This window comes from Platichthys flesus, chromosome 20 (genome assembly GCF_949316205.1).
Source record: "Platichthys flesus chromosome 20, fPlaFle2.1, whole genome shotgun sequence".
In the NCBI taxonomy this organism is placed as follows: Eukaryota; Metazoa; Chordata; class Actinopteri; order Pleuronectiformes; family Pleuronectidae; genus Platichthys; species Platichthys flesus.
Genome location: NC_084964.1, coordinates 17,554,838 through 17,566,841, shown reverse-complemented (window position 1 = coordinate 17,566,841; position 12,004 = coordinate 17,554,838). Strand labels below are relative to the sequence as shown.

General features: G+C 46.4%; 1 protein-coding gene across 1 annotated transcript; it reads left to right on the top strand.

Moving 5' to 3' along the window:
• Positions 1-5,669: 5,669 nt before the first annotated feature.
• Positions 5,670-11,115, top strand: tekt3 (tektin 3). The gene is made up of 9 exons (XM_062378383.1): positions 5,670-5,776; positions 6,265-6,450; positions 6,616-7,202; positions 7,711-7,794; positions 7,889-7,959; positions 8,032-8,175; positions 9,050-9,272; positions 9,920-10,074; positions 10,633-11,115. The coding sequence occupies exons 3-9, from the start codon at positions 6,639-6,641 to the stop codon at positions 10,847-10,849; spliced, it is 1,458 nt and encodes a 485-aa protein (XP_062234367.1). The 5' UTR covers positions 5,670-5,776; positions 6,265-6,450; positions 6,616-6,638; the 3' UTR covers positions 10,850-11,115.
• Positions 11,116-12,004: the final 889 nt, after the last annotated feature.

The window sequence follows — 12,004 nt, the reverse complement described above, 5'->3', positions numbered from 1 at the left end:
ACTGGATTTACAGACACTCTGAGTGCGTTAAAGAAAACCTCACATATGTGTTAAACGGACTTGTAACAGCCCTTGAAATGAGGATTTTTCCAAGGAGAAAGATCTACAGACAGATCCAGAGGTGGAAGGGAAAACACAGCAGTGGAGGTGTTACTGGAAAGTCTTCATTCAGCAGTTCTGTGCAGCAGTTGGAGGGATTTCTCTGTATCGGGAGCAAGTATTCTGCCAATGCTGCTGACTCATACCTTCCAACCCATGCAGTCAAAGAATGAAGCGTTGGTGCAAATAGAACGTCCCTGTGGCATGAACGTCTCCAGTGAATGACCAGTAGAGGTGCTCTCCTTTACAACTAGAAGTAACAGGAACTTTTTGAAAAGGAGCGAAAAAGGTTCCTGCAGACTGGACCAGGGAAGATGAGGTAAATTATCACGCTGACGTTAGAACAACATTCTGCTCTACTCCAGTCCACCAGGGGGCGGTAATGCAGAAGACTATAGAACAACGATGAAGCTACATCAAGCAACTCTTCAACACAACAACACAAATAACACAATACAACTCTGGATCAGAGGCAAACACCAGTGACTAAACAAGTGTAAAATGCCAGATTTTAAGTCGGGAAACTGATTCCACGAACTTCTGCAGAGATGCGCTGTTGTGAATGGTTTGTGCTAAAGTCATTGGCCCAGTGAGATTCACCATGAGTTCAAAGAAATGGTAAACCACATCTTTGATATGATCGCCATGTTGCACAACGATACAACCGGCAGAGATTCTAGTCATCGTTTCATCTCCAGGCCTCCACTCTCCTGCCCTGTCCTCCACTCTCCACTCTCCTGCCCTGTCCTGCCCTGTCCTCCCCTGTCCTGCCCTGTCCTGCCCTGTCCTCCACTCTCCACTATCCTGCCCTGTCCTGCCCTGTCCTCCACTCTCCACTCTCCTGCCCTGTCCTGCCCTGTCCTGCCATGTCCTCCCCTGTCCTGCCCTGTCCTCCACTCTCCTGCCCTGTCCTGCCCTGTCCTCCACTCTCCACTCTCCTGCCCTGTCCTGCCCTGTCCTCCCCTGTCCTGCCCTGTCCTCCACTCTCCTGCCCTGTCCTGCCCTGTCCTCCACTCTCCACTCTCCTGCCCTGTCCTGCCCTGTCCTCCACTCTCCTGCCCTGTCCTGCCCTGTCCTCCCCTGTCCTGCCCTGTCCTCCACTCTCCACTCTCCTGCCCTGTCCTGCCCTGTCCTCCCCTGTCCTGCCCTGTCCTCCACTCTCCACTCTCCTGCCCTGTCCTGCCCTGTCCTCCACTCTCCTGCCCTGTCCTGCCCTCTCCCACGCTCTGCTGCACGCCCCACAGTGGCTCCAGTGGAATGTGATGACCATGGACCGGACAAAGCCCTGCATTCATGGCCCCCTCGTCCCACTCTGGAAGTTTGCGACTGGGAGCCTTGATCACAGAGTTGATGGGGGGGCTTGGGGGGCGGGGTGGCCAGAGTCCATCCTGTCCTTGCCTGTCCTGTCAGACACACACCACCCACCGGGGCACCATCACGTGACAGCCAGTCCGCCACAACAGCCAAGCACCTCCGTCTGCTGCATTTCAGTTTATGCCACAGTTGAAAACACAAAGATGGACGACAGGACAGCTTCCTGAAAGTGAAGCCAAAGCTTCTCAATAGCTCCCTGGTGGCTGACATCAACTCCTCCATGTCCGCAGATGGGACATGGACCAATCTAACAATCAAACTAGGCGTCAAAGGAGGATTTCCTATAAGTTGGGTTTTAATTGGTTATTTGATGCTATAAAAATAGGGCGAAAAATCATGATTGACTGACTCACAATTTGTCGGGTGCGTACACTGGCGATACCGCAGCTCCACTGGCATCAAATGACGTCAGCACAAGATGGCGGCGTTCGTATCCGGGTTTTTTTGGGGGATGACGCCTCGTCCATCTTCATATACCGTCCAATCAAGACTGAGGTAGAATGGCGACATTTCTTAGCCCCATCCCACAGGCACTGAGGGTCGAATGCTAATGATGTGGACTTCAAAATGTAGAAAGGCTGAGTCATCTTTCTCCTGTGTGTGAAGGAGCAGTGATGTTGTCCTCAGTGACGGTTCACAGCCTCACTCATCCTCTGCTGCCTGACTGTCTGTCTGGAGGCGGCTTCCTCCGTCTGAGTATCCGATACACAATCCATTTGCCTCCTTTGTGTAGGTAATGTAATAGAGCTCAGAGAGCAGTCTGTGGCTCAGAGGCTTTTTCTAGCCCAAGTACAGACACAGTATAGTCACCATGCAACGTCACACAACCACGCACACTGTTAGCTTCTTACTGCTACGCAACTTCTGTGTGTATATGAATCCAGCTCCTCTAAAAGGATACACCTGAAGATAGTGTGTATTCGTCTTATTGTGTACTACTCTAACGACAAAGACCAACTTGTATCTGCCCCTTGATCTGTATTCACACTAAATTTAAATAGAATATTTCGTGGGTCATGCCCTGGCCCTCCATCAAATTTGGTGGAGTGGTTTTTGCATAATCCTGCTAAACTAAAAAACTGAAAGCCAAAGAAACCTCTCACCTCCTTTTTCTGAAGTACAAAAAAGACAAAAGCAACACTTATCCTTTTACCACGAAATGTAAGATGTGAGTTCCAACTGAAAAGATACAAACCTCAAAAACAAAAACACTCCAGGAATCATTACGTCTCCTAGAAAACCACTTGAAGCCTTTTCAAATCTGAGCAGCTCTGATTATTCCACTAACATGGCCCCAAATCAATGTGAGGCCTTTTCAGAGGCTGGTAAATTGCTGGTTAAATGTCTTTCAGAACACATCTTCATTTGTTTTTTTGAGATCAAATTGAATTAGATAAGATAATGATTAAATTGCAGCATCACTAACAAGAACACTCAGAACATTTTTATCAGCTCGCATGGTCAAGTTGATTCAGGATTGGGAGAATTGGCCTCTGAGTCACAATAGGCAAAGGACACACACGTAATGTAACGTGGCGACAACAGTAAACCAGTCACACAACGCAGCCACCCATCTCAAATGACCTGAGATGAGAGGGAGCTGCTGGGATTCACCCATCTGGACACCCCCATTATCTCCGTGGGGGATCTCTAATACTGTCATCAGCATTTGAGGGTTCACTTCCTCTCCAGGTGTGGCCGCCCTCCTCAAAGATGGCCCCCATCCAGAATTCATGAAGGGAAACCGATGCCCTGTGTAATTGGACAGGAGCACAGGAGAATGCTGCGGGTCCATTTAACCCGTTTAAACCTTCAGAGTCAGAGGAGCGAGCGAGCGTGGCGAGGTTTGGAACAAGAGGAAACTGTGGCGTGGTGACCAGAGCGCCGCGACAGGAAGTGAGTCATGTCCAAGTGAAGAGGGTGGTGTAGGGGGGGGTCGGGGGAGATAAACGAGGACTCCCATTGGTTGGGAATGTTTAGAAAACATGTGTGACCCCCCCCCACAATTGTCTGTTCTTACCTGATAAGCTGAAGGTCAATGGTGAAAAGTGAGGGATGTGTCAAGGCCTTAGGGAACGTCTGTGTGTGTGTGTGTGTGTGTGTGTGTGTGTGTGTGTGAGTGTGTGTCCTTATTCTTCATACGGAAAGTTATGACAGAACTGTTGATGTGTTTTTTTTTTTAAGGCCGTGAGATTCTCTGCTTTTTTAATCAGTGAGAAAGTCGAGTCATTCCTGGGCAGCTACGTGTTCTCTGAGTGTTGCAGCTAAACGAGAGCAGCAGGGAAGTGTTTGTTTTGGACGCAGGTTGTATTTCTGAACATAATTTAGTAGAAGAGTTAAGAGCGAACGCTGCAAAGGATCAATCTCTGCTTGATGGCCTCTGGCAGCTTCATTACGAGTGCAGAGTTCTCATGTTTATATTTGTCAGTCCTAATACTGAGGGGTTACTCGGTGTCAGAGAGTGAAGCTGAAAAACGCACTTATTGTCATATTTGAAGAGGACACAGCATATGTGAACGTCAAGCACAGTTTGTGAAGGTGTGTCCGAGTCGGAGACCAATCGTTAAAAAACGATCCTCTCTCTGTGAGCGGTCACATGAAATCACTAACTGCAGATTCAGTGCATCGTTTGTTTTGTCTCATCTGAGCCAAAAAAGAGAAAAATCAAAGGGACATTAGCGCCGGATGGCTTTAGAGGAAGTAGGAGTACCCAGAGAAAACCCCACAAAGTCTGGGGGAGAACAGAGAGTCCCTGTGCGGCCGGCAGAGCTCACCACAGCAACACCGCTCCTTAGAAAATGAGCATTTAAGGCCAAAGATAAGAAAGTTCTATGTTTTCATTCCTCTGAGCATTGCACCCTTCACTTCTATGTCACTGTGCTCTCTCAGACGAGTCCACTAATGCAGTATTTCACAACACACTCTCATGGGCCACAAGGCAGCAGGAGCACATATAGGCCCCTGTAACATCTTTAGGAAGCGCTTTTCAAGGAGACACTGGCAGCTTTCTACACGGGAGGAATTTCCTACGGGGGGCTGGCTTTTCATGCTTTTCTAGGCCGTATTTATAGTGGCTGAGGTCAGGGTGGCATGCACGGGGGGGGGGGGTTCTTTTTCAACTTAGCCATGTTAAGTGATGCCGGGGCCGCAGGGGTTGAGCGACAGCATCTCATTCCGTTCTAAATCTAAACCTCCACGTCCAAGACAATAGTAGCATCACCGCCGCGAGCTGGAAAATAGCGCACGGCGGCCGCTTTGAAGTACGCTGTGGCAAGTGGTCAGAATCGTCCTCACAATCATATTTTAAAGACCAGAGTAATATCATATAAGGTGAAGAATTTGAGAAGAAGAAGAAGAAGAAAATTCTGAAATAAACCATCCAACAGAAGAGCTGGCAGGGTGGTCCATGTGGTTCGTTCTTCCTAGATTCAGTTTCTTGCACGATCATTTGAAAGTCCTGATACTTATGATATTGTTGTGCTGATGAGCCAAAAGATGAAGTGTTTCATTTCACTGCATTCCTCATTTTAATACCCCTCCCCCCACCTAAAATTACACAAGGCCAATAATTACGACTTTATCCTTGCAATTTAAATTTTTTCCCAATGCTCATCTCAGATTCTCAGTGTATCGGGTCCGAAAACAAACTGGACCTTTTTATTTATCTTTCAATGTGGCTTCGCTAAAATAGCACAAGATAACAAGCTGAATTCTTTGTAACACCTGTAGGAAGGTCACACACTTTAAGGTTTTAATGATACTAGTTAAACTAAAAAGCTTCTGCAGTAACTGTGTTCAACAGGGTCACAAGTATTATTACTTAAAGCTGATCTCACTACATGTCAGTGTTGTGCAAAACAATTTGTGATACCACTTTAAAATACATATATGCACAAACCAATATGAACTCGTAGGTCAAATAACGAGTAGCTTGCGTTAGCAACACCAAAATAAACAACAACACATGCAGATTTTGTTCTGGTAAAAATTGAATAGAGCAGCTGAGTAACTCCTGGCTACAGCTCTGCTGGTCTGTGTAGTGGAAACCAGGCTATCGTCTGTCCAGCCTCAGCCCTTCAGAACAGATTAGTGTAAACGATCCTCAGCTCCAATGGTAGGTAACACAACACAGATTATTATTCTGTGCTACAGGGGTTTGTGTGGACTCTTCCTGTGGCATGAATCATTAAGCAGGCAACTGTAATCCATACAGACGGCGTGGTGCTCAGGATGACAGCAATCTGATGCTGCCTGCGTCGGAGACAAAGCTCAGATTGCTCTGCTTTTAACAAGACATCTGCAGGTAGGTGAGCTCTAAAACTATAAAACCCAACATTTTTTATTATAATATCATCATAAGGTGTGTTTCCTTGTTTCACCTTTGTTTTTTTAACCCACTTTGACATTTAATAGAGGAGTAAAGGTTATTCAGAGGAAAGATAAGGACAGGAGCCCGTTGCAGAACTGCAAACTCCGAGGAACTATGAGGGAGGATTTGAAACAGAAATCCAATCATTGCCTCTATCTGCATTTCTCTCCGTTGCTCTCTGTTGTCCATTTTAGGATAAAAAGATCAGAGTGGGCCTTTTCGGAGTTCCAGAGCCAATAAGCATATTTTGAAATATTTCAACATAGGAAAAGAAAACATTACAAACACAGAAACATTCCATCTATCCCTCTGTAAACCCACTGTATCTACTCGAACAAAATAAAAGCACCTGCTTGCCATTAATTTGAAAATCCTAGGCAGGGTGTTGCAGTAACCTGTGGCAACTGCTTCTGTGTCAACAGAAGTCTTGGACGGGCGGACTCCTGCAGCCCGGGACCGTGCATCGCCATTGGCCGGCTGAATGAATGACTTGCAAACTTGCCCATCTATTATGCATGTCAGTTTACCTTTAGAGCGTTCTTGAGCTCATTTCCAGGTACAGACAACCGAGAGGCTGTCGGCGAAAAGGAGAAGCTCTGATCATCTTGGTAAGACAACTTTCTTCTGTTTCAATTCTTTATGAGTCACTTTATTTAATTTTCTGATTATATTTGATTCATTTTTATATATGGAGCTTTAATATATAAATAACTCAATGTTTTTTACCTTGAGCATGATTATTATTATACTCTTATTCTGTGTGTTGAACCCAGTGGCACTGCGTGAGGAGTCAGAAATGGAGCTGATTGGATCCACTCTCACTGCCACATATGCTCGGCCAAAAACCAGCCACTTCCTCCCTGCCATCTCCACCATGGCATCCAGCTACCGCAACACTCATCCTGCCGTGAATCCGGCGGCCAACCTGTGGAGGACCAACAGCAACTACAGGAGCGGCGGCGCGGTCCCGACCTCCGCCTCCATGCAGAGAGAGAATCTAGACCTGGTCCGAGCCCACACCATGTTCTACCCGTCGAACAGGACGGCGATGAGTACCCGCTACACCCCGGACGACTGGCACAAGTCCAACCAGAGCAACTACTGGGAGTCCGAGTCGTCCCGCAAGAGCGCAGAGAGACTGAGGAGAGACACCATCCGGCTGATGCAGGACAAAGAGCAGCTGACCAGGAGAAGCCAGGAGACGAGCAGCAAGAACATCGGCGAGAGACTCAATGATATCGTCTTCTGGAGGTCGGAGCTCACCCACGAGATTGACAACATGGTGACAGAGATAGCATCTCTCAATGAGGTGAAGAGGAGGCTGGAGAGAGCCCTGGCCGAGACCACGGGGCCCCTTCAGGTGAGGCTGGGAGGGATGTACACTAATCTAATTTTGAAGATTTTGCATAAAATCATATTTACCTTTTAATCTTAATACGCTCGTACACATTATTAATCATGCATAACACCGGGTGAGTCTCGGTGTCTGTGGTGAAGCAGTTTGGACTATAGGGTTTCCAGTTTGGTTGTGGCAACGGGATCTGCGCGGCCCCTCACAACACCTTCGCTGGGTCAGTGTCCTAATTAGATCCCCTCGGTGCCCTGTGTGTCCGCCCCTGGTAATCTGCTTCACCCAGAATGAGTAATCTGGCTTGAGATCTGGTGACACAGGCACCTTCCTCGGCTCAGATCATGTGGCCGGAGACGCCGCTGATGTATTGCTCTACGGAGGGACGCCGACTTTACACAAAGGCGTTCTGCTCAAATTACCTCCTCAGCTGTTTGAATGTCACAATGAAGGAGAACGCTGCATATTGAGTGACACAACCACCTCAACGTGTTTTTAGTCATAATCACTTTGTCAATAGGTGTCTCAAGAGTGTTTGTACCACAGAGAGAAGCGGATGTCCATCGATCTGGTACACGACGACGTGGAGAAAGACCTCATTAAGGTAACGTTGAAGGAGCAGTGTGAGCGGAGTCGTGTGTACAGCTGGATGAAAGAAGTAAGGAGTTTCTATTTCTGTTTATTAACACCGCAAACAGGAAGTGGAAGCCATCAAGTCATGTCAAGAAAGGATGAGGCGCCACCTGGACAGAGCCGTCGCCCAGCTAGCGTAAGTTTGCACATCAGATTATGAAATATTACATAAAGGATTGTTTCTGAAACTTTTTTTTTTGTATTTCAGGTCAAACAGAGCAGCGCAGCACGAACTGGAGCGAGACATGAGCGACAAGGTGTCAGCTCAGAGGATCGACGACCGGTGTCACCATCTGAGGAACACGTCAGATGGTATCGGCTACTACAGAGGGGTTGAAAGGCTGGACCCTTCGTGAGTAGAGTTTTACGTGATCAAATAAACTGGCTTAAAATACAGGAGTGGGCTGTTGGGATGACTTAGAACATCTTTGAAAGTCATTTTGGTTTCCCTGTTGCCACACTGTGCTCTCCAGGCTAAGAGGCTAAAGCTAAGAGTCTGTAGCATGTAGACTCTAAATAAAGATGGACGACTCATCTCCACTTCCTCCCACTGCTCAGAAATTAAGCCAAAACATCTCAGCCATGTTGAACCGTCTGTGCAGTAGTGATTGTGGAGGTATGCACTGATAGACCTGCTCGACCAATCACGAGTCAGTTCACAGCTGCCAATCATCATGGTTCACACTGTTTTTGGTGCATCAAATAACTAAACTAATGAATTAGTTTAAAATTAAAACTCAAACTCATCAGAAATCATCTTTGTGAAAGATTTAATTTGGCCTGTCCTTTTAATTTTTGGCCCATTTTATGATCTACACTGCAGCCAGCCACAAGGGGGCGATCAAGATGTTTGGACTTCACTTTTGGCCGGGCTGTCATGATTTGTGTATGAAAGATAGATCTTATCCTAAGAGAGGCATGAATGGGTGCAGCTAATTAATGACAATCCAAATATGAACCTCGTGGTGGAGGGGGATAGCTAAGGTCCATCAGAATCCTTTTAGTAGATGTTTTTTAAAAGGCTAAGTGCAAAACTTGATCTGCTGATGGAGTTAAAGACTTTTTCCAGTCATTAGGATTCATCCTCAGGTGATCATAAATGTCAGGACACAAACAGATGGTTTTTTGATATGTTGCTCAGATAGGGCCCATTTAAACTACAACGTATTTGAAGTCAGTGGGAAGATGGACTATAAATGACTGTGTCTTTCGTTTCCCTCTGTCAGACTCTCTTTGCCGAACTCGTGGTCCAAGTTCTCCGACGACAACATCCTGCTCTCCCAGAGCGAGCGAGCTGCCTCCCACAAGCTCAGGGACGAGATAGAGATCCTGCTGAACTCCACGTCCAACGAAATGTGGAACCAGTTCAGCAATGTCAACGTGGCCTTCACCAACCGCATATCAGAGACCGCAGACGCCAAGAACAGCCTGCAGACTCACTTGGCTAAGGTCATCACCTTTTCTACACCCTCGCAGTTCAGAGAAGACAACACAATCTGGTTATGTCTGTGCACTAAGATCATGATTTCTAAAGATGTGGTTGTGCACTAAAGTTTTGATGTAGTAAATTAGACTCTTTAAAAAGCCCTAAAAATATCAGATATGATAAATATTCATTGTCTGCGTCATGGCCTGTAGGGGGCACTTACCTTACGTGGTGGATTCATGCATGTTTACTGTCAAACTTTCAGGAGAGGAATGATAATAGACGGCTGTTTCATTGGAGGTGAAGAGTTCTACACTGGTTCACATTGTTCTCAGGTTAATTCTCAGGGTTTTAACCATCAGCTGTCCGATGGGTTTAAACTTTGCAGCTGTGATATGAGGCACCCCGTCCTCAATAACCCTCAGTCACTGTCAGTTGTATGGAGGAGTGATTCGCTGGGATTGAATTACATCAAATGGGCTCTGACAATGCAGGCCGCTGTGCAGCTTCTTACCGTCATTGCCCTCTTCCCTTTAGTTCTTCTTTTACCCTAATCACCACCTTCTTCTCTAGTTGCCCTCCTGTTCTCACAGACCCGACGCTCAGCTGCTCCTTCACTGACTTGTCTTCCTGTCATTTCATTTTGCCTCTGTCTCGTCTCCTCATCCAGACCCTGCAGGAGATCTTTCAGACTGAGATGCTGATCGAGTCTCTGAAAAAGGCCCTGAGAGACAAGGAGTGTCCCCTGAAAGTGGCTCAAACCAGACTGGAGGAGAGAACCCGCAGGCCCAACATCGAGCTCTGCAGGGACAACCCACACCATAGGTAGCGGGAGCTGTCATCAATATACATTTATCACACTTGTTTATTCATAGCTCCACATCAAAGCTGGGGAGAATCAATTGACAGCTAGCTAGCATGGATAGCCATCCAATTACACTTTTAGTTTTAGAAATAAAACACTCTACATTAACGAATAGGTCATTAATTCTGCTCAGGAATTCAAAAGAACCCCAATTAAAGCCACTATATATAGAATCTTTAAATTCCGTTCTACGGCAACATCTGATGGTAAGTATAACAATAACACTGTGGCACAAGGCAATTAACTATTCTATCAACCCATGTGGACTTCACCAGGGATCGTATCTTTATACGTGGATGTAAAACTTAAAATGCTGCACCTCAGACAATACATGTTACAAACATTATGAGCTATTTAAACAATCTCTGTTTACAACATGGCATCAACTATGTCAATATTACAGCTAGAAACAACAAATAAAACTATGACTAGTTTCCTGTTTAATTTTTTTGTCCCCCACTGCTGTTTCTGAAAATCCCCACTGATCTGCGTCTCCTTGCATTTCCTCCCCTGTTCAGACTCGTGGGTGAGGTGAGAGAGATCGAGGACACCATTCACAAGCTCCGGGAGCGGCTGATGGAGGCGGAGAACACGCTGCAGATGCTGCTTAAAACCAAAGTGACCCTTGAACATGACCTGTCCATCAAGGCCAACTCACTCTTCCTGGACCAGGAGAAGTGCATGAGCATGCGCAAAAGTTTTCCCAGCATGCCCCGTTTGGTCGGCTACACATGAAACCGCGTATTAAAAATTAGGTGATTGATGTTTAAGGTTTTGGGGTGATTTAGATGTGTTGGTGAGTTTGAATTTAAAATGATATAAGTTTACAGGCTCTGATTTCTTTATCTGATCATCAAAAGAGGATTGTCTTAATTTTGACTCTAGTACCTGTAATGTATTTAAAAGATACATTTTGAAAAAAGTGATGTCGGGTGAAGAATAAACTGCCATGTTGATTTATCAGACATAACCGAGTGTCTTTTAATGTTCATCCTTATCCGTGATAAAGGCTTTTAATTACTGATATGCATTTCATATACATGCTCCTATGTAACTTTGGCTGCTAGGGGGTGTCTTAATCAAAACAATAAAAAACACGTAGAAACCACACATGTCATGTTAAGCCGACCCGTGTGTCACCTCAGGAGAGCGGTCACGTATCGGGGAACGTGACAGTTTCAGGCTTTGAGCAAACACAGAAATATGGAATGTGAAGGGCCTTTGTGTGTTTAATGACTCTTCCCCTCTCACACAGGAGGAGCTGGGCAAACATCTCGTAAGTTATGTATAAATCCCCCCCCCCCCCCACACACACACACACACACCCTGGACTTTTGCCTCGTACCACTCGCTGCTCATCAGCCTTGTGCCTTCCTGTGTGTGTGTGTGTGTGTGTGTGGGGGGGGGGGTTGCCTGTTTGATCCCTTACATTCAAAGATGTCAGCTTCATTTCAGTCAACACATTTCAGGGCCTGAACGGACTATGGACACACACACACACACACACACTGTAAATACACACACACACTCCTTGGGCCCAACCCTGCCACTACTGCACCTCTTGTGTAACCCTCACTGAGGAATGTAAACATTGCTCAAAATCGCCAATGCTGCCCGAGCGAGCGTTAGGTCTCCTTCACTCATTAGATTCAACAGCGCCATCAGATCAAGATGATCCGCAGCCGAGAGTTCTCTGCTCTGAACTGTAATTTTGTTCCATCTCTCCCTCGCAGTTAATTCACGTTTCACATCCTCGATATCTCACTGCACCGGTGGGAACATGACTGAAATAAGAGGCTGCAGACAAAGTGGGTATGGAGGCTGGAGACAGGCGGTGGCACGTACGAATCAAAGATGTGCACGATAAGAGCCCAACCTGGAATCTCCGAG

What these genes read in the sequence shown, in the direction of transcription:
- tekt3 (XM_062378383.1), top strand. Translation starts at nt 6,639, where the DNA reads ATGGAGCTGATTGGATCCACTCTCACTGCCACATATGCTCGGCCAAAA. An exon ending in AGACCACGGGGCCCCTTCAG is followed by an intron (nt 7,203 to 7,710) that starts GTGAGGCTGGGA and finishes CTTTGTCAATAG; the next exon opens with GTGTCTCAAGAGTGTTTGTA. An exon ending in GTTGAAAGGCTGGACCCTTC is followed by an intron (nt 8,176 to 9,049) that starts GTGAGTAGAGTT and finishes TCCCTCTGTCAG; the next exon opens with ACTCTCTTTGCCGAACTCGT.